Genomic DNA, 25,734 nt, shown 5'->3' with positions numbered 1-25,734 from the left:
TTCATGTATATGTTGCTATAGCATTTCACATGGAAATGTAATAAAAAAGACTTATTTTATCTGGAAATTATTGAAACTAGAAATTCGGGACGCGTTTGATTGATACATCCTTTCACTTTCACAAAGTTAACTTTATCCTTAATGCTTAAGAAAAGTAGAAATTTTGTTGTGTACCAATGAAAAAAATTAAAGATATAATCCAGAAAAATCAGAGTAGAAATGTGTGTAAGCAAAACCAACTCACCAGTATTGTCAGTCCGTGCTCAGTGATGTGTGCAGAGTTTAACAAAATGAACATACCCAGTGAAACGTAGACATTAACAATAACAGAGCTCAGTGCCCTGTTTACAAAACAGTTTACGTCCCACCGGGTTTTGTTACAAGGTATTTTTCATAGTTGGGCTTATATACTTTCTGCTTATAAATGGAGGTTAAAATGAGGAAAAAGATCATCTTATCTGTTATTGAAAATGTTGCAAAACATATCGCAATACAGTTGAAAATATCTCAGTATATCGCAATACGAAATTCCTTGCCGATTCCTAGTCCTACAATTAATTTTAAGTGACTAAAATATTATAGAATGATAGTAACATGATTACGAAGTGGGTAGTGTTTGTGATAAGGATTATAAAGTGGTCAGTGACCAAATATGTGAAGCCAAGAGATATCCTCTGAAGTACGTGTGGCTGAATTATACATGCTTTATAAAGAAAAACAATTCTCTTTGTTTAAAGGCCGAGGTTTTCGACCAGTCGGTTTTCCTCAGGTAAGTTTGGTGTGGGGTGGAGCTTAATCGAAGCGGGTGAGAAGCCCCGAGGGAACGACGCTGGCTTGTGTATACCTACCTTTATACACAGGATGTTACCTGAATGTATTACCTGTATACGTTTTCCTACGACATAGAAAAACGAAGTCATTGTTTTTCTTGTGTAGGTCAATTGAAATGTTGACCGTAAAATTATGAAATAAAGCATGCGAAATGTTTTTGTTGCGGACAGAATCCTACTCAAATTCTTTCTTTTAAAATTAATCTTTTTTAACAATTTGACAATTTCAAGTATACTGTGTGTTTGTATTAATTTCATATGTTATAACGAATATTATAGGACCAAAATTTGTCGTTTTAAGCTGGCGACACAAAGGGAAGTAATTCAAATTGCACGTTTTGTACGCAATGCGAAAGAAGAAAGTGGGTCATAAATAAGTCTCTCACTAATATTAAAACTCAGAAACGCTATTTGGAGGCTAAATTATGTAGAAATATAATAGAATGAATAAATATTTTTAGAAGATAATTCCTACGTGATTTTTCCATGACGCATTGTCTGTAAAATTGGCCAGGGCTTTGGACCGGGAGTGATTCCCCCGACAGCTATGTGAAACGGGAATTGAATCACCTGCGTTGTACTTTTTTCCTTCGGGATTCATAATTTCGAATATTATATGCAAAGCAAGATGTTATAGTTTCTCTTCTAAAACTGGTTATTATACTGTAACTTCGTCACCATGTCTTGAAGAAAAGCGACACGTATTTGTCTTATAAAGTTTCACTTGAGCAATATTACAATTTTGTCATACTTGTTTTAAAAAAAATAATTTTATTGAATTCCATAATATTTCAAACGTGGGTCGGTATATTTTGTTAAGGTAGAATAAATGAACGTCAGTTAAGTTATGTTTTGACAAATTATAATTATCGATTGTAATCGTGAAATGAAATCCCCCCTTTTTAAATTACAATTTTAATATGTAAGCATGATTTTTCTTACCAATTATTTAATTATTTGACAAAATGATTATATTTATGGCATATTCTTATGCATTAAAAAAATGCCTAGATTGCTTCTTTATCACGCTAGCATTTGCGGTTGGCATCAAAGGCCTGAATGTAAATTCGATGGTCGGTGTATTATAATAATGTTTCCCTTGAATATCATCTTTAAAAAAAACAAATTACATTTTTTGATAAATATATGGTCGGTACAAGCTCAGAAAAGGTACACAAGATATACACAACGGCAGAAAACTAAATGTCAATCAAATCCAAGTATCCAATCCCAGGCTTAATTTCAGATGATTGACAGGGGTTCTAAGACCAGGTAAATTTGAAGGAGGTGCTTATTTCCTCCCCCTTTAATTATTAAAACTATAGGCAAGTGTTCATATATATTTTGCATTCCTTGTCAAATCTTAACAAGAGGGAGTAATCAAATCTTGAATGCGCTTTCTGATTGGTAAAATTTGATAATAAATCTCGAAATTCGAATGTACGAAAGTCCAGAAGGCTCATTAGAGTGAGCCTTCTGGGGTTTCATAGTAAATGGAAAGAATAAAGAAGATATTGGTACGAAATAATGGTCTGTAGAATTGAATGGAATTCAACTTCTATTTCAAGTTCTAGAATTTCATTAAATCTTTACGTAATCGGACATTTTACGACTAAAACAGTTTGGATGTGCCACAGCGTATTGTTTGAAACTTCCACGAGAACACAGAAATCAGTGATGGATGAAAAAAAATAATTTAAATCTTATTTTACGTTCAATTATCTCAAGTTTAATTTGAATGCACATCTTATTAAAAATACAGTTAAATCTAAACGAATGCATGTTTGAAAATGTTTAAATATAGTCTATATTCAAAATGTTTGAAGTGATCAATTTTTACAGATATTCTTAAGAAATCAAAGGGAAAAATTGAGTATTTAAATTTACAAAGTTGCTATTTTTTATTGCATTTCCATGAGGATTTTCCTTCGTGGTCAAACCAAAGTGTTAGAAAATGTTAAGGATACTCAGTATAGAAATTTGGTTTTAAAAAGATATAGGCAAAATTTTTCTTTACACTTTAATTTCATGAAGTGTTATTTCTTTCATTTGTGAAATTCTGGATGTTAATTCCTGAATAAAGAGTATGGATAAATTGTGTGGTGTCTAGGAAATAATACCGGTATGGAGGTTGTATATTTTGTGGGGAGCAAAAGACTTAAGTATTTCAGGATAATCATTATATTTCTACCTTTGATTTTAGGATTTCCTCTCCATTATGGTATATTTACTTCTAATTTTTTTCCCTTAAAAAATAATTACAATTTGGTTCAAATTCATAAACCCCACTTACACATATTTAGAATCAGCGCTTGGAATCCTTTTTCGCACCTATTTTATATCATATTGAATAGGCATTAACGTTTCCACCGCCAAATCTATCCTCTCAATATCGATACTTTATAATCCTCACAAACCAGCTAAAGCTTTCAATTCCGATCAAGGGATATTAACTTGCCTGGAAGTCCAAAGTACATGTAATTGGATTTTACAAGTTTTGAGTGCAAAAACTTTTACAATGTGATACACCCATTTCTAAAATCTAATCTCTGATATAAAAATTATTAAACCAACTGATCTTCCTGAATAGACGGAAAAAATGATGATAGAATTGATATAAAATTTACGTTTAGCTCTGATGTTTTTCCTAAATATTAATTGAAATTGAATCTACACTTTTAAAAGGATGTTGACATATTCTGGGACATTTTAGTGTTCATGAAGTTTATAAAAAATCCAAACGAGATTTTTCTATTCTTAAGGACGTACAATACACCCAGCACCAAAAATTTCCTGTCGTTTAATTTTCGCTATTTTTGTATATATTATACATGACATTATATACAATGCGTATGCGCATTTTGGACAAAATCGTTCGAGTTGTATTTGGACAGGAAGTTCCAAAAGTTACCCCCCTTTGGTTGTTCACGCGGAGAAGAAATTTTCAATTGGCTAGCTATAAAATCATTGATTATCAAAAAAGTTCAGCTAGTCTGGCTGTCAAATTTCATCGACTCACTCATCTAACCATTAACCACACAAATAAAGTATTTTTGTAGAGGTACACATTGGCAAAATATTTTTTGAAGAACTTAAACTGAAAAACTTTGGTTCATTTAAGCCTTAAAAATTGCGCATTTTTAAATTTAAATATTTTTTATGAAAAAACCTATCGTTTAATTTTGGAAAAAATACTTTTTTCATGTAACTGGTTACAAAAGTAATCTTAATAATTTTTTGTAATTTTTTTTAAAAGAGCCGTTTTGAATTTATAGCGAGAAATCCCCCCTTTTTCTCCTTAAGTCACGTTTCTCAAGCGTCCTTCAGACGTGGGACGAAAACATTATTAGATCTACAAATACACATGAAAAATTCCAAGCTAGAAAATATTTTTTACATTATATATCAGAGTTCTTGAAACTTTTCAGTTCATTGAAATGCAGATGTATAGGCAATTTTTGACGAAGTCCCCCCTTTTTTTTTGGACGCAGTCATTAGAACTTGATGAAACATACGTTATCCTCGAGATATATATTCAATCTTTTAAATCCCTGAAGTACCAATTCATTCATTCATTCATGCAGATTAAAATTCTGACAACTAGAATAAGAGTTAAACTATCAACTACTAGAATAAAAGTAAAACTTATTCTCTAAGGATTTTAATTCCACGTGTCCAATATGTAGTCCATACACATGGCTGAAATGCATTTAATCTTATACCTGCGTATGAATTCAACATACATTGAATTTTAATCTCATTTTCATTAAAAGTGAACGCACAATGTTGAAAGTTCAACTGTTCTATGATGTAAACAGACTGGTAAATGGAATATATTGTTTCTAATTTATTTCAAACAAGAGAGGGGTCTAAGAGCTCCCCCCCCACACTTGTACGCATCCTTCTTTTGCTTCTGTAAATAAAATGGAAATATCGTATTCGTCTACATTAAGTAACTTCAATTTATCAAACTGTAAATTCTCCATCTATGTTTAAATTATTCATGTGTCAAAATATTCATGCACAGTGATACATGTTTCAAACGTTTTGTTTTGATTCGAGGAAATGCGCACTGAAATTGTTTACAGAGGTAGATCGTAGATCTAGATGGTCGGATTTGGCCAGTTTGCCGCATATAAGATATTCGTGAATTCGGACCATTTCAGTAAACAAATCTATTACATTTTCAGTACTTACTTAGTATATATTATAGTTTTCAGTTCCTTAGTTCATCAGAATTCATTGTAAATGTGTCTTCATAACTGTTCGGCAAACAGGAGGAAATAACTCAAGAAGGAGAAGGAAAATTTCCCACATTTTTAGAGTTGTTCTTCTTTGACCAATGAACTTTTGGTTGATTAATTGATTGTATGTTGTTTTACGTCCCATTCGAGAATTTTTCACTCATATAGAGACGTCACCTTATACCGGTGAAGGGCTTCAAATTTTGACCTTTACTCGGCACTCAGGGCCATTGAGCAGTGAGGGATCTTTATCGTGCCAACGCCTGCCGTGACACGGGGCCTCGGTTTTTAAGGTCTCATCCGAAGGACCCGCAACTTTCACTTCAAAGTGCCGAGCGCATGGCGAAGGAACAGTTGCTACCTATTTTTTATCGACTTAGGTCTGTCGCGGCCGAGATTCGAACTCACGACCTCCCGATCACGGAGCGAGCGCTCTACCGACTGAGCTACCGTGAACTTTTGGAAACGGGTTGTAAAACATTTTTTTTCTTAAAAGGAGAACAAAACAGTATTTATATGGCTAATTCTTAATTTTAAGATAGGCCCTTGATCTGGTAATGCGAACGTTACATAGCCAACTGTAACAAAAGAAAGCAATGTATCATAAAAAAGATAAAGAATATTGTTCTGCTAATCAGTATTGATCACGGATACGAGTTTCGTATAAAATTAAAGAAATTTTAAGACATAATCTTTTTTTTTTCTTCCCTTTTTATGGAGGGAGGGGGGTTTAAATCAAAAGCGCAAATAATCAAGGATACGATTTGGTATGTCTAAAGAAACCACATCAAGTCCCCTAATCCCATTTTCTTTTAATTACGTCGGGATCGATTCGGTCGTCATTTTGACGCTTTATTATAAACGTCAAATTTGACGTCAAGTTAAACGCTTAATTGACGTTGCAAGAGTTATCTCCCCCAGTGTGTTGTACGTCTTTAAGAGAAAATTTACTGTTCTATTTCCACCATGGAAGAGTTATAGTTCTTAGTGTGCTCTTTTGTGAAAAAGTCGGAAAATGTAAAAATCTCGCGGGACTTCAGGGACAATCGTAACAACATGTAAACAGTATGTTGAATGTCGATGAAACAACAAACATGCAAATGAGACACTTTATTGTTGTGGACTTAACATGCATACATGTAAGAAGTAGAAACAACAACGTCAATTTTTTCACCACAGGAAGTTGTTGACAAGACTTAGTGTTGACGGTTCGTCTCTAAATACAATGTACATGCTTTGGAAACTTCGTAATGTTTATCAATGGATGATGAATTCTGGGCTTTCACAATCTTACATATGCCTATTAGTTCTTCTATTCTTTAACTGGAATGACAAATTCATTAAATATTCAAAATTGGATTGAGATCGGCATGTTTTGTATTCACCGCTACGTCATTGTTGTCCCAGTCAGACGACCAAACGCGCCTCTAATTTGAAGAGTTCCAGTAATGGAAATAGAAAGTAAAACTTTTTTTTGATAGATAACCATTGAGTCAAAGTTAATATGGAGTATCATAATATATTATGGAGTGTAATGTTTCATTTTTACTGACGTTCGTCGCACGCGTGGCGAAGAGGTTAGAGCATTTGCTCTAGAATCGGGGAGTAAGGAGTTGATCCTTACGTAGCGGGTTTCGAATCCACTGTGTGACGCGAAGACCGGTCCTTCGGATAAGACCGTGTAAACCGAGGCCCCGCGTCGCAGTAGGTACTGGCACGCTCACTTACTGTTTAAAGGCTGTAAGTGCCGAGTCCAGGTCTAAACAAAAAGATACCAAAAAAAACCAAAAACCCAAAAACCACGGAAACAAACAGTTTGCCAAAACCTAAAAATCTATTTTGCAAAAGGAAGGGTGTGTGTCGTGTAGAAACTTTCCTTATTCAATCTTTTTAAGATGCATGTCTTTCGTTTCCATTTTATGAGGGTTTAAGAAGGGTATGTTTTGGGGTTTTAAAGATGGAAATGCTAAGATTAAAGTTTGAATTTTCAACTTTAAAGTTGAAAAAGCCATTTTTAAAGCCGGAATCATCAACTTTAAAGATGGAATTACCAACTTTAAAAAAATATTATGTGGCACTAATACGCTTCCATATTTAGGACCATGAGCATGAGGGATATTTTCGTGGCAGCACCGACGGAACACCCTCGGCTTATTGGTTTCAATCGAAGGACTGGAATATATAAGAGCTTTTACAAAGGAGTAGATAAAAAGAAAGCAAAACTCAGTTGCATGAGCATTAAGAACCATGGGCCATTTATTTTGTTTGTCCCATGCTTTAGCGAAAGCGAGGGGACATTTAATTTGATCCATCTGTGAGTCTGTCCGCCTGTCAGTCTGTCTGTCACCAAAACTTTAAGCTTGGTCATAAGTTCTGAATGATAAGGCTTTCATGTTTCACATGTACATAACCTGTGACAAGACCTTTTCAAACAAAGTATGATTTTTGACCCCTTGGCCTTGAAGTTTAACCTTCTTTCCAAAAATTGTAACAAACTTTAACCTTGGTCATAACTTTTGAATGGGAATAGATGAGAGCGAAGATAGGGCATTCATATTTGACATGCATTGCCTGTGACAAGTATTTAGAGTTGGTTGTACTATGATTTTTAACCTGATTTTTTTTACCTTGAAGTTTGACTTCATTTTCAAAAAAATTAACATTGCTGATAACTTTTGATTGAGAGAAAATAGGGCTTTTACATTTGACATGTTCATTACCTGTTTCAAGCCCTTTCCGAATGTACTCTGATTTTTGTCTTCGTGACCTTGAATTTTAACCTGCAGTCTCTTTTAAATGAATTTAACATTGGTAACTTTTGAATGACAGAATATAGGGCATTAAAATGTACATTAACTATGACAACACCTTTCAGAAAGATATTACATGTATATCTTCTTTGACTCCATTACCTTGACCCAGAAGTTTAACCTACATATATGTACTTATCAAAAAATTTTAATTTGGCCATAACATTTGCTCCAGAAGAGCTAAGGCTTTTATATTTTTTTGACCTTTTGATTTACATCATGAAGTTTGATGCAGTTTTGAGAAGCTTTAATCTTTGCCACAAGTGTTATTAATTAAATGATGTATTTTTTTGTATGACACACGGACAAGACAGGTAGCATAAACAAGACAGTTACAATATGCCATAAATTTTTGCATCTAACCACCAAGACACCGAAAGCGGGGAACCGCAATTCTTTGAATTTACTTGTTAATTCAATAATTTATGTTTTTTTGTATGATGCACAGACAAGAAAGGAAACACAAACAAGACAGTTACAATATACCATAAATAATTGCATCCTAACCACCAAAACACCGAAAGCGGGGAACCACAATTCTTTGAATTTGCTTGTTTCTTATTTTTATTCATACAAGCTTCATCCTTCATTTAAATTGATGAAACCTAATAGTTCCTTTACATTTGTCTAGAAAGATTATAATTATTATGTTCATTACGGATTCAATCAGGATCCTTTATATAAAATTATAACATTTTTTATATAAATATCTGGATGAAAAATATTCAATACAATTAAATGTTAATGAGGTTTTTATTATGATAAAATAAATTTTGACATGATTCCTGTATGCACAGGTTTGCGGGAGTTATCGTCCCTTGCGCGATGTCATGCGTAGTACAAATAAGTATTGGCGCCTTTATTGCTGGCTGTTCAGCGATCGGCTCTTTTTTCCTCCATGCAAGAGGGTCACCCATACGATCTTCGTCCAAGAGATCGGACAGTGCTTGCACTTATAAGAGCGTGCGACGATTCGTCTGATGAAATGAGTGACAACGCAGAATTAGGCGGCTCGGCCACAACGGCAATTCAAACGACAGAGGAAGTGCGGGTCGCAACCACGCCACGGGTACATGCAGTCCCAAGACCCCCATCTATCTCTAGTGAAATGATCGTATTAGAGAAGGAGCTCCAAACGTTAGAACTACACAAAGTACGAAAGATGCAACTTCTTCAGAATATCGATGCTTGCAAACAAACTATAGCGGCCATGCAAGAGAAAAACAGCCCTGGCCAGAGTCTGAGTGCAACTCACGCACTTGCGACTGCTACTGGAGTTGAGACTACACCAAATGTACATCCCCTGCAAGGTATAATTGACCTCAGTAATTTTATTAACTTGTTCCCTTCTCATGTTTCTACTGCTATTACACCAAGCACATCCAGTAATAAGGGGAAAGTAAGACTTGTTCACAACTACGTTTGGCTTGACCCCATTATGCAACAACAGAAGGATGATCTTCTTACACTTACCAATACTGGAGTGAAGATTAACAAAAAGCTTGATCGTGACTATTATAAACTGTCCATTGAACAGCTATCATGGTAACGCTGCCATTATGCAGGAAATGATCATTAATCAGGAATTGGATGACCAAGGAGTGCGCGACTACCTTGAATACACCAAATACATACAGTCCCTGAAACGTTCTACTTTCCCATTTTTCCGTTCGTTCAGCGTGCGTTCACCGTTCGCTCACCGTGCGTTCACCGTTCGCTCTCCGTTCACAGTTTTGCATTCAGCGTTCACCGTGCGCTCGCGTTCAGTGTTCACAAAGCGTTCAGCGTTCGCTCTTCGTTCGTTCACTTTGCGTTCACCTTGCGTTCAGCGTTCACTTATCGTTCAGTCTTTATTGTCATTCGGAACTCCGAAGTGAAAGGACTTATCTTTTTTTATGTAAGGATTCACAGGTTTTGAATTTAATAATTAACATATCTTGTTTAAAGAATCATTATTTCATGGGAAAAAAATTATCTACAATATTTATTTTTATTATCCTAACTTAGCTCTAAGGTTATTTATTAAATTTATCTGGAAAATAAATGTTGTTATAAGTACATGTACAGTGTATGTACCTATGTAGAACTATCCTGAAAATTAAATTTAAATACGGGCAATATACAGATACTAGCACTGCAACATTTTGTCGTTATGTTAAAGACGACAAATCGTTAATGGATAGATAATAATCGAGTCAATTAATTTACCAACTGCAGCAAAAATACGACAATATTTATTTCTAACACATTTTTTTAAAATAATACAAAAATACATGTTAGAACTAGTTCTGAGAATTATAAAAACAGTACTGCGGATATCCAGTTAATTAAATATCTTTAGAGCGAATTAAATTGATAGTATGGTTAAAAAAAATATTTGTTAAAAATATAATACATTATAGATTTTTTTTCTACTTTACATATATAAAGTCTTTCATTATAGAGAGAGAGAAATGCCTTTATAACATGATTATCATTAAAATAACCAAGGTGATTCTCCAGTAATGATATTTTTCACCGTAACATTATATGTTTGCCATTCGACATGATTAAGAGCCCCTCCCCCCTTTCCCCTAAATCGGTTACTTAGTTAGTATTTCCAGTATATCTTAATTAACATTTAAAAAGAAGTTAATGTGTTTTGTATCACAAAAATTTCAGTCTCAAAACAAACATGCATCTAAACAAAGTCATTAAACAATAGTAGTTCAAAATATACATGTGCCGGCGGTGATATTTTAAATTAGCAAGGAGCATGTTTCAAATTCAAGCGGCTTAATCATCCCAAGTGTTTATTCCCAATGTATTTTATTCATTTATTACTTTTTTTAAAGAAATGTTGGAATCAGATCTAGAAATGATAAGAAAAAATATGTTAAAACTTCTTGGAAATATTAGCACTTTGCCTTCGGTGTGACGAGACTTTCACACCTGCACAGTGTCGAATGATTTTGATGGACAGGTCAAGCACGTGGACTTCATGTGAACTTGAAGCAGGGAAATAAAAACCGATTATGACTGTAAAACAAATGGATCTGTTGATAAAAAATGATTACTTTCACTGCCTGATATATTTAGAAATAAATTAAGAATTTTTGTTTGATATAGGTACACACATTTGAGGAAAGGGGGGTGGCTAAAACCGAATCTCTCTCTCTCTCTCATTTGTCTGTTTAAAAAAAAACTATGACAGCATATTACTTAAATATCAAGTTGTGAAAATTTAATCTATAACAAATAATATGAATGCCTCTTTGTATCATCTTGTCCGAGTATAATCACAGCCGGGAAATGTCTACAGATACATGTAAAAGTCTACTCAATAAAACATCATAAAAAATAAAACTGACACTTAAATATATTATTGAATTAAAATTTGAAAATACTAGTTTATTTATGCAATAAACGTCCACATACCTTTGTAAAATATTTTAATTTTTTTTCTCATTATTTTACACGGAATCGCCTTGGCACGGAAATATATGTATGGTTGTTACAACCGTTGCATTTCATTCTATAAGTCCGTAGTTTTCTCTTCTAAAATCCACATTATTTGTAATGGTTTTATTTATCAAATAAGAATAAACATATTTATTTTACAACTAGATTAATTTTATCTTTTATACTACAGCGTTCGGTAACAATTACGATGTTTTACAGCGATAAAAATCGTGTTATTAAAAGTTGAATTTAAACATCGTACATATGTGCAGAAAATATTGTAAAAAACTTAGATTAATAATTTTGCTTAATGTGTATGTATCGTCTTTCTTAGGACAATTTTCATTGATTTGTTTATTTGTTTATTATTTATTTATTTTTTAGCACCAGGCATTAGAATACAATAGAATAGTTTCAATGCAAGGAAAAGATCAGAGGCATTCCGAATAAATCGTTCATCTTGCGTTCACCGTTCGTTCACCGTTCACTTTGCGCTCGCGTTCGCGCTCCGTTCGCGTTCTGCGTTCGCTCACCGTTCTCCGTTCACACTTCGTTCACCAAGTTGCGTTCAGCGTTCACACATCGTTCACTCACCGTTCGATCTGCGTTCGTTCGCCGTTCGCTCACCGTTCAAGTGGGAAAGTATAACGTTTCAGGGACTGTAAATCGCTTATTCAGCAAGTACGTCAAAGGCAGTGTCCTTCTCTTTTACCGTGAATATAGGGAACTGCAGTTTAAGGAAAAGTTTCGATGGGGTGTATCTCGTCCTCACCTTCAGGATTTTCAACTGATTTCTAAATCGAACAGCCTCACTATGCAGACCCTACAAGGATCATTGGAAACACATGTTAAGAAGGAATGTTCCTCCAAGCAGGAAGGAAGTCGACGTGGCCAATTCACACCTGAAGGCAAGGAGATATGCAGGAAATTCAATATGGAAACGTGTGACTTTACTAACTGTAAATTGCAGCATTGTTATTTTGTTTGTTATTCACAAACTCATAATGCGCTGTCTCACCCAAAAAACTAGGGAATGGGGCGGGTCGTTGTTCTGGCTCTTCTTCAGGGTTTAAGTACTCGGTTTGGGAATTTTATTTACAAGATGATTTTGATCGCAACTTGCAAGGGGATAAAAGAGGGCTTTAGAATTATGATGAGGGAGCTGAGCAGTGACTTGTCCCGTGTGAAGTTGATTATTATCAGTCATGTTTTCAATATGCAGAACAAGTTGAGACACAGATAATGTATGAATTGTCAAATGGAAACTATGTGGCTACTTGTGTCAAACCTACTATTGTTAGTGCTTTAGGAGCTATCCCTAAATCAAATTCTAAGGTTAGGCTTATCCATGATGCGTATGTCTATTAATGATTATGTACAGTCTGATACTTCATGTTCATACATGGATTTACGTGTTCTTAGCAAGCTTATTACCCTGCAAAGATAGATCTACAGTCTGCATATAGTTCAGTTCCCATTCACCCTTCTAACTATCAGGCTACCGAGTTAAAATGGCAGTTTGTAAATGCTTTGTCACCAACATATTTGTATGACACTAAGCTTCCCGTTGGCGCTGCTAAGAGCCCCCAAATTTTTAACGGCTTAGTAGTGCAGTCTGTAGAATTCTAAAGAAAGTGTATTGTTATACTGCCATTGCTTATCTTGATGATTTTTTTATTTTGGAAAAACATTTCATGAATGTTCAAGAGCATTGTATACACTTATTTACCTATTTAGACAGCTAGGTTTCGCTATTAACTGGTCAAAGGTTGAAGGTCCCTCCCAGCAGCTTGTATTCCTGGGGGTGGTAGTACATGTAGATTCAGTGACTATGACTTTAGCCTTGCCAACAACAAAGCTACAAGACTTTAACAACTTACTGGGAGCATTTTCTCGGAAAAAGCGTGCTAGTGTAAGACAGTTGGAAACACTAATTGGAAAGCTCAATTGGGCTTCTCAAGTGATATGTGGTGGCCGTACGTTTCTTCGTAGAGTGTTGGACTTGAAGACTGCAGTAACTGAGAGACATCATAAAGTGTTGCTCACAGATGTTTTCTTTGCGGACCTCCATTAGTGGATATTCATGTCGATATTCAATGGCACGTGTCGTATACAGGATCCACGGCCCATCACCTCACTCCAGACGGATGCTTCTTCAGAGGGAGGTGGAGGATACTATAGTGGACACTACTTCTACATTAATTGGTCATTAGACCTACCAGCTTGTGTCATGGCCCATATTAATATTAAAGAGTTTATCTCTATATTTCTGTCTGTGTTTAGGTGGAGTGAATACTTTGTGAATCGTAAAGTGATCATATATATAGTGATAACTCTTCTGCCGTCTCTTCTATTAACAAAGGAACTTCCAGGAATCCCCTTGTACAGTTCATGTGCTGCATTCTGTTCTGGATATCTGCCCTGTATAATTGTGCTATCAGTGCTAAATACTTACCAGGCAAACGTAACAACGTCGGGGATGCATGTTCGAGTCTTCATGAGCCGGGACAACTTACAAAACTGTATTCGCTAGTGCCTTCCCTGCAACATGATCATTTTTCTATTGTGACACTGTTGTCTCATATGTCATTACTATTTATCTTTGCTAGGTGGATTCACTGTACAGTCCCTACAAGACCAGGCATCTGCTTTGAAAAGAAAGGCATGGGCTAACTCGACGGCTTCCACCTATCGCACTCACATGAAGACTTACCTGGAAGTTTGTGACCAGATCAACGTGCCCCCACTACCAGCGACTTCCAAAACTTTACAGTTATATGCTACTTACTTGGCAAAAGTGAAATGTTTCAAATTTTGTTCAATTCAGCAATACTTGAATATTATACCACACATGCACAAACTTTGTGATATACCAGACCCTATTCCAGAGGATTACCAGTTGAAATATCTGCTCATGGGTATTAAGCGAGAATTGGGTACAACCCAATTTCCTGTTGATTCAATAACACCATCTCATCTTCTCAGGATGCGATCTTTCCTGGACTTTTCATTAGTTGAAGACTTGGCCTTTTGGTGTGCTTGTCTAATAGCCTTTTATGGTCTACTTCGCCCAGGCAACATTGCAATTAAAAGCTCTTTTGAGACATTGAAACATGTCAGAAGGGTAGATTTGATGCCTTGTTCATGGGGTTACCTACTCTGCTTACGACATACAAAGACAATTCAATTCCGAGAGCTTAATGTTATCCTTCCTCAGGTTAATGGGGAATTATGCCCAGCATCAGCCTTGCAGGCTTACCTTTATCTTACAAGAGGAGCAGATCTTTTTGGGTCCCTGCTTTTCATAGGAAAAGGTTCAGTTTTTACCTACAGCATTTTCCGCCAAAAGCTTCATTCCATTCTTGTACAAGCAGGAAAGATGACAGTAACATTAAGGGTCATTCTTTTCGACGGGATGGAGCTACCTGGTTAAGTCGTATCGGTGTGCCAGTGGATCAGATCAAAGCGATTGGGTACTGGTCGAGTGATGCGGTGCTAAAATACATTGACCCTCACTTCTCAAAAAAACTAGATACCATGGTACACTTTGGTAGATCACTTCCATGTGCTCAATAGACTATAATTATTGTTATTATTAATCTTCCAATTTAAGATATGTTACAAATCAGTTTCCTATTATCCCCAACAAAACTTGGGATTGGGTTTTTGTACTATTATTTTTCTCATATTCTTTAAATATATTTTGTGTGTATATGTTTGTATGAAGTACTTTTCTTGTCAATAAAATTTACGCCACTTTGATTTCTTGTTCGATTGGTAATAGAACTTGAGTCAAGGAAATTAAATTCTAAAAAGCTTTTAAAAAGTAGGGAAGAGCATTAATTTTCATTAAATTTGTTAAAAACTAGGTTAAAAAGCTATGTTAAAAATTCATTATGATTATATGCTTGCTCTAATGTTTGTCCTTGGAGGTAGATATTAACTGAGAAGATTTATTATTTTAACTTGATTTAATCCTTGAAATGTTATCTTTTTTCTTTAACGCGAGCAGAGATGTCTGAGAAAGACAACTCTGCGATTAATGCACTACATGTAAAGATAAAAAAAAAATCGTTCAACTTTTTCACTCTCAGCTACGAAATTAACCAATCTAATTAAAATCAGATGTTCCGAATCCGCTACTACTTCTCAAACATCTAACAACATCCCATTCGGGGTCATGTCAGAGCGACCTTTCGATTACCCAATGAAATCGCCGTCTCTGAAATCTTGGCTTATAGTTCGGATGTGTTTCTTTTTTTACTGCCAAAACTAACCCGAGGGGTTTCGTAGTAAACAAAATATGCATGGTAAAAACCGTGCTATATAAGATTTGTGACGTGCGGGATATATATAAAATACATGGTTACTGTCTTGAAATATAAGGGATATTTGGGCGAGGGTAAGAAAACGTGATAGACGGCGAGGCTTGCCGAGCCCCTATCACGTTTTCGACCCGAGCCCAAATATCACTTATATTTCAAGACAGTCTCCGTGTATTTTGTTTATCCTGCAACACATTTTTACAGGACCTCCAAAACGAGCTGTTTTCAACCGATTTAGGTACATCTCTGCAGTTAAAACTAAGACGCCATGGCGTAAACATTGCAATATTCATGACGTCACAATGCTTTTAGAACGTTGGAATACGTGCACGAGGCTTTATTACGGCATTGACCGAATAAAACTTTGGTTTATTAGGTTACCTTTATTAGGTCAATACAAGGGGTAGTTACAGGATAAATAGACGTATACATGTAGTTTGTGCATTTTCGTTTGCATTATTTAGGTAAGAATGCCAGATTGGCGGACTATAGGTTCAGTTTATACCAAAATTACTTTAATTCAACTTAAGACAGTCTTATAATGTAAAGATGTAGCCGTGGAACTAATTTTAGAATCGTATACAGAAGGTTGAATCTGATTGTCCAAAATTTTTATGTTTATTCATAATCGAAAGGTCGCTCTGACGTGACCCCGAATGGGATGTTGTTAGATGTTTGAGAAGCGGTAGCGGATTCGGAACATCTAATTTTAATTAGATTGCGAAATTAACCTACATGAAATTGGGAATGGACCAGATTACAGCATTATAAAATATATATAAGATTACTTTTAAATTACTGTTTATCTGTAAAAAAAATGCTGATAATTAAATTGAATTGGTTTAACTATTTACTATGAAATTATAAAATTTCATTTATGGTCCTAGAAAATGAAGCGATAGTCCTCTTTGAATTAGGAATTAATAAAAGAGAAAAAAAGACAGTTTTGAAAATGTCATAGTTTACTCTATTTCTCCCTTCGATTTCTTTATTTATAGATCTAGAATTACTGTGAAAATGTTTCTGAAGAGCATTGTTTGAAAAAATGAGTTTAATTATTTCAAGATTTCTTTCTTCCCGCTTTTCATTGCATGTGTATTTCAATTATTTATTGTCACTGTCAGCTTTCCCGTGATAGATAAGAAAAACGATATGATGAAATTCTCGCCCATATATGTATATTAATTTCAGGCAAAATGATCCATATATAGAAGAAATACACACTTACAGGCAATATCTCCCAGATATAAAAGATAATTATAAAGGTATTTAGTCCGAAATATCTGACGTTTTCCAGGCGTCTCTCACAATTTTGATATTTGGCGTGCCAGGAAAACCTTTGTTTACGTACCAACATAATTGACCTTGGAGTTTGTCCCAGTTTTGCAACATTTTACCAAACTTTAACCTAGGCCATAACATTTGAACGGTTGTGCTAGGGCTTTCATACTTCACATGTGTATTTTGTGATAAAACCTTTCCTTGGGTACAAATATTTTTTGACACTGAGTTTGACACACTTTAAAAAACCTTGGCCATAAGTTTTGAATGGTTGGAGCTAGACCTTTCATATTACAGAAGTGTATTCTTGTGACAAGACCCTTCCTTGGGTACCAACAATGTTTGAACCTTTGACATTGACCATGGAGTTTGACCCACTTTGGAAAAAACTTTAACTTGGCTATTACTTTTGAAAGGTTGGCACTAGGGCTGTCATATTTAACAAGTGTGTTCCTTGTGACAATGCCTTTCCTTAACAATTTTGACCCTTAGGTACATGTACCAACATTTTTGCGTTTCTTGACCTTGGAGTTTGACTTGCATTTGACTTTGAGAAACTTTAACCTCGCCATGAGCTGCCGTACAGGGGCATCAGTGTTTCACAAGCACATCTTTTTTCAAAGTAGTTATTAATGACAATTTTATGAAATTAAATTCTCAGCAAGAAAATGATTTCTACTATTATATATATGTGTGTGTGTGTGTTTCAGAATTTGAATTTCTTCTACAATAATAATAAAATCTTGGACTGAAATCAACAAAACCAGTAGCATCCCGAACATCTTGTAAGTTAATTGTTGTTCAGTATATTGTTGGTCTATCTTATTTCATGGTCATCTTTGGCAAAAGTTATTAAAGATGAACTACTAGAATGACGATCTACATGACCCCTTTATCGTCTCCCCCTACCCCTCCCCCTTCAGATGTCTGTTATTATATACAGCTTATTGTATACCGGTGCCCAGGAAAGTTTTGCATTGGTTTATTAATTTTTTTTTCAAAATTGGGACAAAATTTGGAAGGTATTTTTTTCTGCATTGATTATACAGCTGTATATACATACGACAAAAGAACAGCAAAATTGTACGACAAAAATAACCAGATTTAGAGTATTAACCTGTATGTATTTGATACCTATCTTCTAATCCATTGATTTCAAAATAAATCTCTAAAATAAGAATTCAAATCAATACATAGCTTTAATTTACCCACGCATCGCAAAGATATCTAGTTAGTGATTTGCTAGAAGAAGTTGGTTTTAAATCTACCTCTGGAAATCCAACTTATACCCCCAGTTCACTTTCTAGGGATGAATTTCTTCAACATCACGTTTCAGTCTTTAATGGTTTTAACTTTCAAGTCAAGAGAAGTGAATTTGATTTACCCTACCTATACTGAACTCCTAAACTTCATTATAGTCCTTAAAAAGTAAGATAGATACATGCAGGTTTCAACAAATGCTCTACCAAGCCCCTATTTTTGATTCTCACAAAAATATTAACTGCTGCGACGGAAAAAATTCAGACGTACTGTACTACAACATATTTAAGAAGTGGTGTAAAATAAACACGGATTTTCAAAAACGCCTGCGAACTTTCAGAAAATTTAAAATAAAAAAAAATTCCCAAAGTCAGTAACATCAAAACGTATGATTTTTCAACACAATATACAACCATTCATGACGATAAATAAAAGGTTCATAGACAACTACTTTTTCAAAAAAAAATGGAACTCGTATATTTTTCTATCTCGTGATCGGTCATTACAAAATTAGTTTGTTAGAAATCATTCTGATTCTACACACAAGTACTCTGAGGTTGATATGAAAAATATGCTTGAGTTCCTCTTTTGACAAAATCTGTATAGTCCTTGGAGACGTTGTCCTCCAAAAATCGATGGGTGCTAATTGTGCTCCTTATTAGCAGACCTATGAAGCAAAATTTATTCAAAAACTTATATGAGAACAAGAATTTCTTGCTGGGGGCTTAAAGTCCACATTTACATATATCGACAAAGCTCAATCAATTAACAAAAGTTACTTTCATTCATTTGTCGACTCGATATATCCTAGTGAAATCGAATTAAAAGACACCGCTGAGCCTGCCACATCTATTTCATACTTGGATGTTTTACTGACTCTAGATGATAAGGACCAACTAACAACTAAACTGTACGACAAACGAGAGGACTTCAACTTTTCCTCGAAATGTGAAGATAATGAACATTATTACATTTTCAACAGTGAAATACTGTGATTTATTTATTGAATAAAAGTGATATTCTCTCACAGTGTGAAAGAATACCAAAATGATATTCTCTCACAGGGTGAAAGGATATCAAAGTAAGTAAAAAATAATTTCTGGCCTGTCATAAGATAGAGATAGTAACTAACCATCTTGATAGAGCTAAAACTGCAAATTTCTTCCCAAATATGTTGCTTAAATCCATGCTATGTAATGTTTTCAATCACACAACTGCTAAGCTATGACGTCTCAACCGCTCAACTATGACGTCAAGCCTATGACACTGTGTTAAGAAAAGACAGAGGAAAAGGGAAAATCAAAGAAAATGTAATAAACAGAAAATTCAATGTTTTGTAGATGAATATGGAATTTATTTCACTCGTGAGACAGGATTTTTTGATATTTTCACGAGTGCGAAGAAAATCCTGTCTCACGAGTGAAATAAATTCCATATTCATCTACAAAACATTGAATATCCTCTATGTAATCATGCTATAAAGTCAAGTAAAACACTACAAATCGTGAAGAAAGAAAACACGGACTTGTGAAAACATGAAGGGTGGGATCAGGTACCATGGTAAAGTAATCATCTCCTGTCGACCGGTCCCATCCGCCGCGTGCCCTTTGTCATGATCGGCTAAACCGAAAAATTCATAGTAAATTCAGTATGAAAATAATGGCCTAAAAATTTGCATAAATGATGTCAATCAACATTGGACATAACGACAGATTGTATTTGTCATTGTATCGACCACAGAATTCGCGAAATATTAACTTTAAACGAAATTGTAAATACCCTTGTATCATCAACTTTGTCAGCGATCTTCGTTGTTTTTAGAAATCGTTCGTACAAAGAACATGCTCTTGCGTAGCGAAATTAGCGAATCAACTGGGAGGCATAAACCCCACATGCAGGTTTTAAACTGCTAATGGTATTTTGCTACATAAATAAGGGAAGTTGACGATAGAAAAGCTGAATTCATCAGATTGATCATAAAGTTTAGTTGTTAGTGTGACATTAATGTCTCTCTCCAGTAAAATATCCTAATACTTTAATATGAAGCAGACATGCAAGACTCCGTGGTATTTCTTATTTCGAGTTCACTCCTAGTGCCCTGTTCACAAATATGTATTGTATTAAAGAATTCTGAGATCGATCATTGTTTGTTTATTTTCACTTTTTTTTTTCATTTTGCTTGAAAATTATGGTTATCAGTATACATATACATATTTTTGTAAAGAAAATTTCAATTGATTCAACCCGTAATTGGACTTAAAAACAGTAGTGGAAAGGTCTACTTGTTACTTTCTCGTCAGTTATTTCACTTCTCAGAAAAAGTAAAATTAAAGTAACTCTCAATTTTCGAGCAGTATATATGAACATGATAATCTTATATTTTATTTAATGATGTTTTAGATATTTTTCCATAAATTTATGTTATACAGAGAAGATGTCTTAGATTTTTTTTTAATAAAGTATAATTATGCTGAGGCATACTTATTATTCTCAAAATTTGAAAGATGCAACAAATAAGAAACAATGTAAACAAATGTGACCATAAGCCGATATTAACAAATCTGACAAATCGTCAAATGTCCCATCTTTTTTTTTTAATCCTCTGTCCCATCAGTTTGTTGATCCCCTATAACTTTTCCGGAGCTTGAACCCGACTTCTTTTCAAATAAAACTAGACATTACCTAATGGCTATAGTGTCGAAATAGCAATCTACTCACAATATGATGCCCTCAGACAACCAAGACGGCCCCGAAAATAAGCGATATGATGAGGAAATTTATTAGAATAGTATAATTAAATTAGTATGATTACATGTAATGCAGACGTGAATACCAATTACGCTTCTGTATATATGCCACATGATTGTCTAGAAAAACTTGAGGAGAGAGAGAGAGAGAGAGTCTATGAAGACTATTTTTGATATTTCTGTTTCAAAAAAATATTAAAGTACAAAATAGTGTTTCCAAACCAGCTGGTGTTTACGTCTATCACACCACTACAGATTTGGCTGCAATATAATCTTTAACAACTATGTATCATCTAAGAAGGAACTCAGGAAAATGTCATGCTTGGACCCTCCAACTTTAACTTTGCCATTTTATAAAATATTTTAGACACTTTGTCAAAAAATTGGGATTGAATTGAATATTTATGTTATAGAAAAACGGTTACAAAAATTAATCTATTTCATGTATATTTCGGCAATGCATTGGGCATATTAAAGAATTTGAATATCTTTAGGCCAACATTTTGTTATTTTCTGTTTTACGGGATTTTTTTTTTTTTTTTTTTTAAATCTGACTCGGGGGTTGAAATAAAGATAAAAATAAAAGCTCGAAATTCAAGCAGTCGGTCAGAAAAATAAAAATAAAATGAAAAAATGCATGGACGGGAATTTTATATTTCAATTATGGCTTACGGAAATCATCTCATACATGTATGTGATGCTATATTAAAGGTGCAAGCAGTAACTCTAGTGCAAGCCTTTTAGAGTTTATTGAAAATATTTATTTATTATTCATTTATCACCGTCTTCCATGGAAGACGGTAAACAGAGTTTTACATTCTTCGGAGTATACACTTTCTCTCTTTTATGATTGATAGAAATTGCATGATGTGAAAATTTTTCATTTTTTCATTAGTTGAAATGCTGTTCTATGCAAGGGAGATAAATTTGCCTGTGATATAATTATCATACCACTGAATTAAATTCGGAAGATTTCTCAATCTTAAAAAAAAGACAAATGAACAAAAGAAAAATATAATTAATGCAATTAATAAAACTTGCATGTAATTGTTTTAAAGCAACTGCAAAAAATTGTTTCTATATTTTCACAGTTAACAGAAATTAATGTGCTTGCAAAAGTTACAATTTTGTTTTGTTTTTTTCATTTGTTTTGCACTGTTTTTGATATGGTAGGGTTAATGTCTGAGAAAAGCCTTTGCAGAAGACTACTTAAGATTAAACTTGATACAAGTATGTCAGTTAACTTTTTAAGGTTGTTACTTATGGCGGCAAAGCTTTTATAGAAAGGCGATACTTGTACATCTAAGAGTAGATAGTAATGAACTGGGCATTGGGACAATATTAGGCTGTTCAAAGTTAATTCTACGTTTAACGTCACCTCTAAAGTCCAAAACCTACGAGGGAGGGAGGAAAAAAAATAAACAAACAAAAATTTTAAACATTTGTGAATTTATTCAAATTAACCTATTCACTACGTTAAAAAAACACTATTGAGTCAGAGTAATAAGAGAATTGGATATGACATCTAAGTCTAATTTCTTAAGCCGAGTTTTTCCTTAGTATGTATATTGGTTTGAATCCTTTTGTGAGCAAACAATGTAGACTGAATGTACAGGAGTGTGGCTTGTAACTGGCCTCGTTTGTCCTTTGGATTTTTATTGCCACACGTCCATGGTATCCTGTAGGAAAATGCTTCTTTTTGTGGGAATAGTTGATCGATATCTACAATTAAAATTATGTTGACAGTATGTACATTGTACACTCTAAAATTGAAAATATCTAGAAATTGAATTCTGCTGTATTTTTACTCATAGTACTAGATCTACTAGCATTTAGTTTTGAAAGTGTAAATACTATATTTGGATCATAACTGTTAGATTATTTTACTTTGAATTCCACACACGACAGGATTCTTCACTTTTTGGAATACCCCAATCACTTTCCTTACTCTCCTTCGTTTGAAAGGTCCTATCTTCTGTAAGCTTCTCCCTGCTCAAATGGCAATGACTAATATTATCTCTCCCTAAAATTGTTGCACTTTGTAGGTACATGAATGCTACATCTATAAAGAAATCAATAATCTTAATGTTCCTTTAACTTTTTACAGAAATATTTTAAGATGAAACTATTAAATAAAATTTTAATGATGCATCTCACTGTATATTACAAAATCTTTGTTTTTGACATACTTTGCACTCAGTAAAAAGTTTTGCAGTCCTCTCCAAATACAATGAATAGTTCAGCCAACATAATTACGAACTGAGAGTCTGTGATACGAAGACTGATAAAAAAAACTCAACAAACTAGACTTTGTCATTAACTTCAATCATAAATTAATCTATTTTTTACTTACATTTATGATCCCATACTGTTTAATTCACTAGTTTTCTTTTAACAGTTTAATACGACACCAACTGCAGCATCAAAGCACATTTTCTGTCACTACGGGATGCAGAATTAAGTCGCTAAATGTAGAACCAAACAGGGACGGATATATGAAATTCCGAATTGTTTGTTTTTTTCAAAGACGGATTTCTCCTAAACCTACGCGCGCGGGTGACGTTAAACGTAGAATTAATTTTAAACAGCCTTAGCTGCTTGGTGGACCCGTATAGCTGAACTACATATGTATTATCAAAAGTCGAATGAAAGAGACATTATTATACTCGCCATTCGGCAATATTTTCTCTTTATCAAAAATAGAAACTTATTCTATTTTCCATGGAAATTACACAGATTGTAAAATGATAAAATTGCAGGTGACGTCTGAAAATTCTGAATAATTTTGGGAACGGTGTTCTATATCCACGTGGTTCTTATCAGATATAAAGTTACCTTCTTCGATTTCTCTTCCACTAAGTTAGTACAGAAGAAAATGAGAGGAGTACTTATTTGTCTGGGTGTCGCTTGTACTTTGAGTGTGGCATGGGTAAGTAAGAAAGATTTCCCGTCTGACTATCTCTTTTTTTCTAAGAGAGACATCAGACATGATAAAGATTTATGTTAAATTATAAGTAAGGCAAAACGTTAGTAAGAAAATCTCCATTGGTATTTGTTAGAGATCATTCATAGAGTATTTTAAATAGATATATCACCTGTCGAGCCATATGTACTACATACATCTTGCATTCTAAGTGAATTAGAAGTACTAGTGCTTTCCAAAAAGGAGAAAAAAAATCCACAGTCATTTATCAAATCAAAACAATTAAACCAGAGCACCATAAAGCAGTGCGTCCCAATTCTGAGAGAACAAATTATCAAATATGGAATCAATATATTCACAGTATCGTACTCGGTACATATTTTTCATTGCCTTTGATTATTACTTTGGCTTTCTTCTCTTGCCAACTGGAATTTCTATATCACGATCCTGAGTGGCCACACGCGAATCCTACAACTGTGTAGTGAAAACCACTGTTTTTGACCTTACCTTAACCATTTGTCTATAAATTATTCCCCTTAACCTCACAGTAACTCTAGCAAATGAAAAAAGTGAAGATAACGAACAGTGTCAAATCTCTTAAATCCTATAATAATACAGATTGTGAATCTGGAAACACCAGAGGTGGGATCAGGTCCCTAGAAGGAGTAAGCATTCCTCTAGACCGTTTGCAATGAAAGGGTATAACACGATAATGAAATGTTGAAATGTGTTCTTAAAATTGGGTATACATTTTAAAGCATGTTTTTTACTCGACCGTTGGAACTGTCCCTGCATTTAAAAGATTTTTTTTCCTCCTGGACATTTAGCATCTCTGTACTAACTAGTCTGAATGGTTAAATAGCACCCGTACTCACTGGCGGATTTAGAGGAGGGCCCAGGGGACCCGCCCCCTCTCCTTTTGTGTCCAAAAGATACATAAGATTTAATAAATCAATTTTTTTTGGTGTGACTGTGGGCCGCTACCCCGACCCCAAACTGGTCGGGCCCCCCTTTTCAAGATTCCTGGATCCGCCAATGGTACTGCGTGTGCAACATTGAGACAAACGGACAGAAAGACATTTAAATGCTGACACAAATAAAAGCAGAGACTTGTTTCACTTTCAAGTTTTTCCGAGGATGAAAATACATGTAATTAAAAAGTATTTTGATTTATTTCCATAGGCCGCTACACACTGCATGACTAATGCTGAATGCGGAAGCGACGAATGCTGTTTTAAACATGATGGACCATATTTGGTCAGTAAGAGAAAACGTGCCTCCGGAGATCTCCTTGGTCCTGTCATGCACATGTCCAGTGGTTTGTAATCATTTCCCTATAAGATGCAGTGATAAAAAATACCATACACTATTACGAGTTCATATAAGCAATTTTTTTTTGCATAGAATTTTTTCTTTGAACGCCTAGGTGTGTGTGAGAAATTTAAATTAGAAGGAGACCACTGTTCCTGGCTAGACACCGCTAATGGTCACTGTGGGTGCCAGCCTGGACTTCAATGCCGCTTCGTACAAGATCCCTCTAAAGTCCTCGATCCGTTTTTATTGTCCAAACGTGGAGGTGTACCCGGCACTGTACAGTGTGCCCAACCCTTAATCACGACAATGTTACCATGAGCAAAACATAAATCATTAAAGCAAATGGATTTTTACCATTGTGTTCTTTTTTTTTTTTTTTACATGCTTTAACAATCGATATGGAATCGTCTATATAAATTATGATTTTTTTTTTATAATTGCTAGAATGAAAAGCATATAATTCAGTCATTCTATACTACATCTTGTGTTTGTTATAATGGTCCACCTAGAAAGTAAAATAGAAACCATGTAGGTCATACAGGGATCACAGAATGTATAG

At 34.5% G+C, this 25,734-nt stretch overlaps 1 protein-coding gene and 1 pseudogene across 1 annotated transcript; both read left to right on the top strand.

Annotated features, from left to right (window-relative positions):
- Positions 1-8,782: 8,782 nt before the first annotated feature.
- On the top strand, positions 8,783-14,901 carry LOC133171505 (uncharacterized; annotated as a pseudogene).
- An 8,864-nt stretch (positions 14,902-23,765) lies between these two features.
- Positions 23,766-25,528, top strand: LOC133206406 (uncharacterized). The gene is made up of 3 exons (XM_061342375.1): positions 23,766-23,867; positions 25,044-25,179; positions 25,288-25,528. Exons 1-3 carry the CDS (start codon positions 23,814-23,816, stop codon positions 25,491-25,493), a joined length of 396 nt encoding a protein of 131 aa, XP_061198359.1. The 5' UTR covers positions 23,766-23,813; the 3' UTR covers positions 25,494-25,528.
- Positions 25,529-25,734: the final 206 nt, after the last annotated feature.

This window comes from Saccostrea echinata, unplaced genomic scaffold, assembly GCF_033153115.1.
Source record: "Saccostrea echinata isolate AGI-Se365-2 ecotype Australia unplaced genomic scaffold, CSIRO_AGI_Sech_v1 ptg000054l, whole genome shotgun sequence".
Taxonomy (NCBI): Eukaryota; Metazoa; Mollusca; class Bivalvia; order Ostreida; family Ostreidae; genus Saccostrea; species Saccostrea echinata.
The sequence above is the reverse complement of the archived record's forward strand: the minus strand, read 5'-3'. Positions and strand labels throughout refer to the sequence as shown.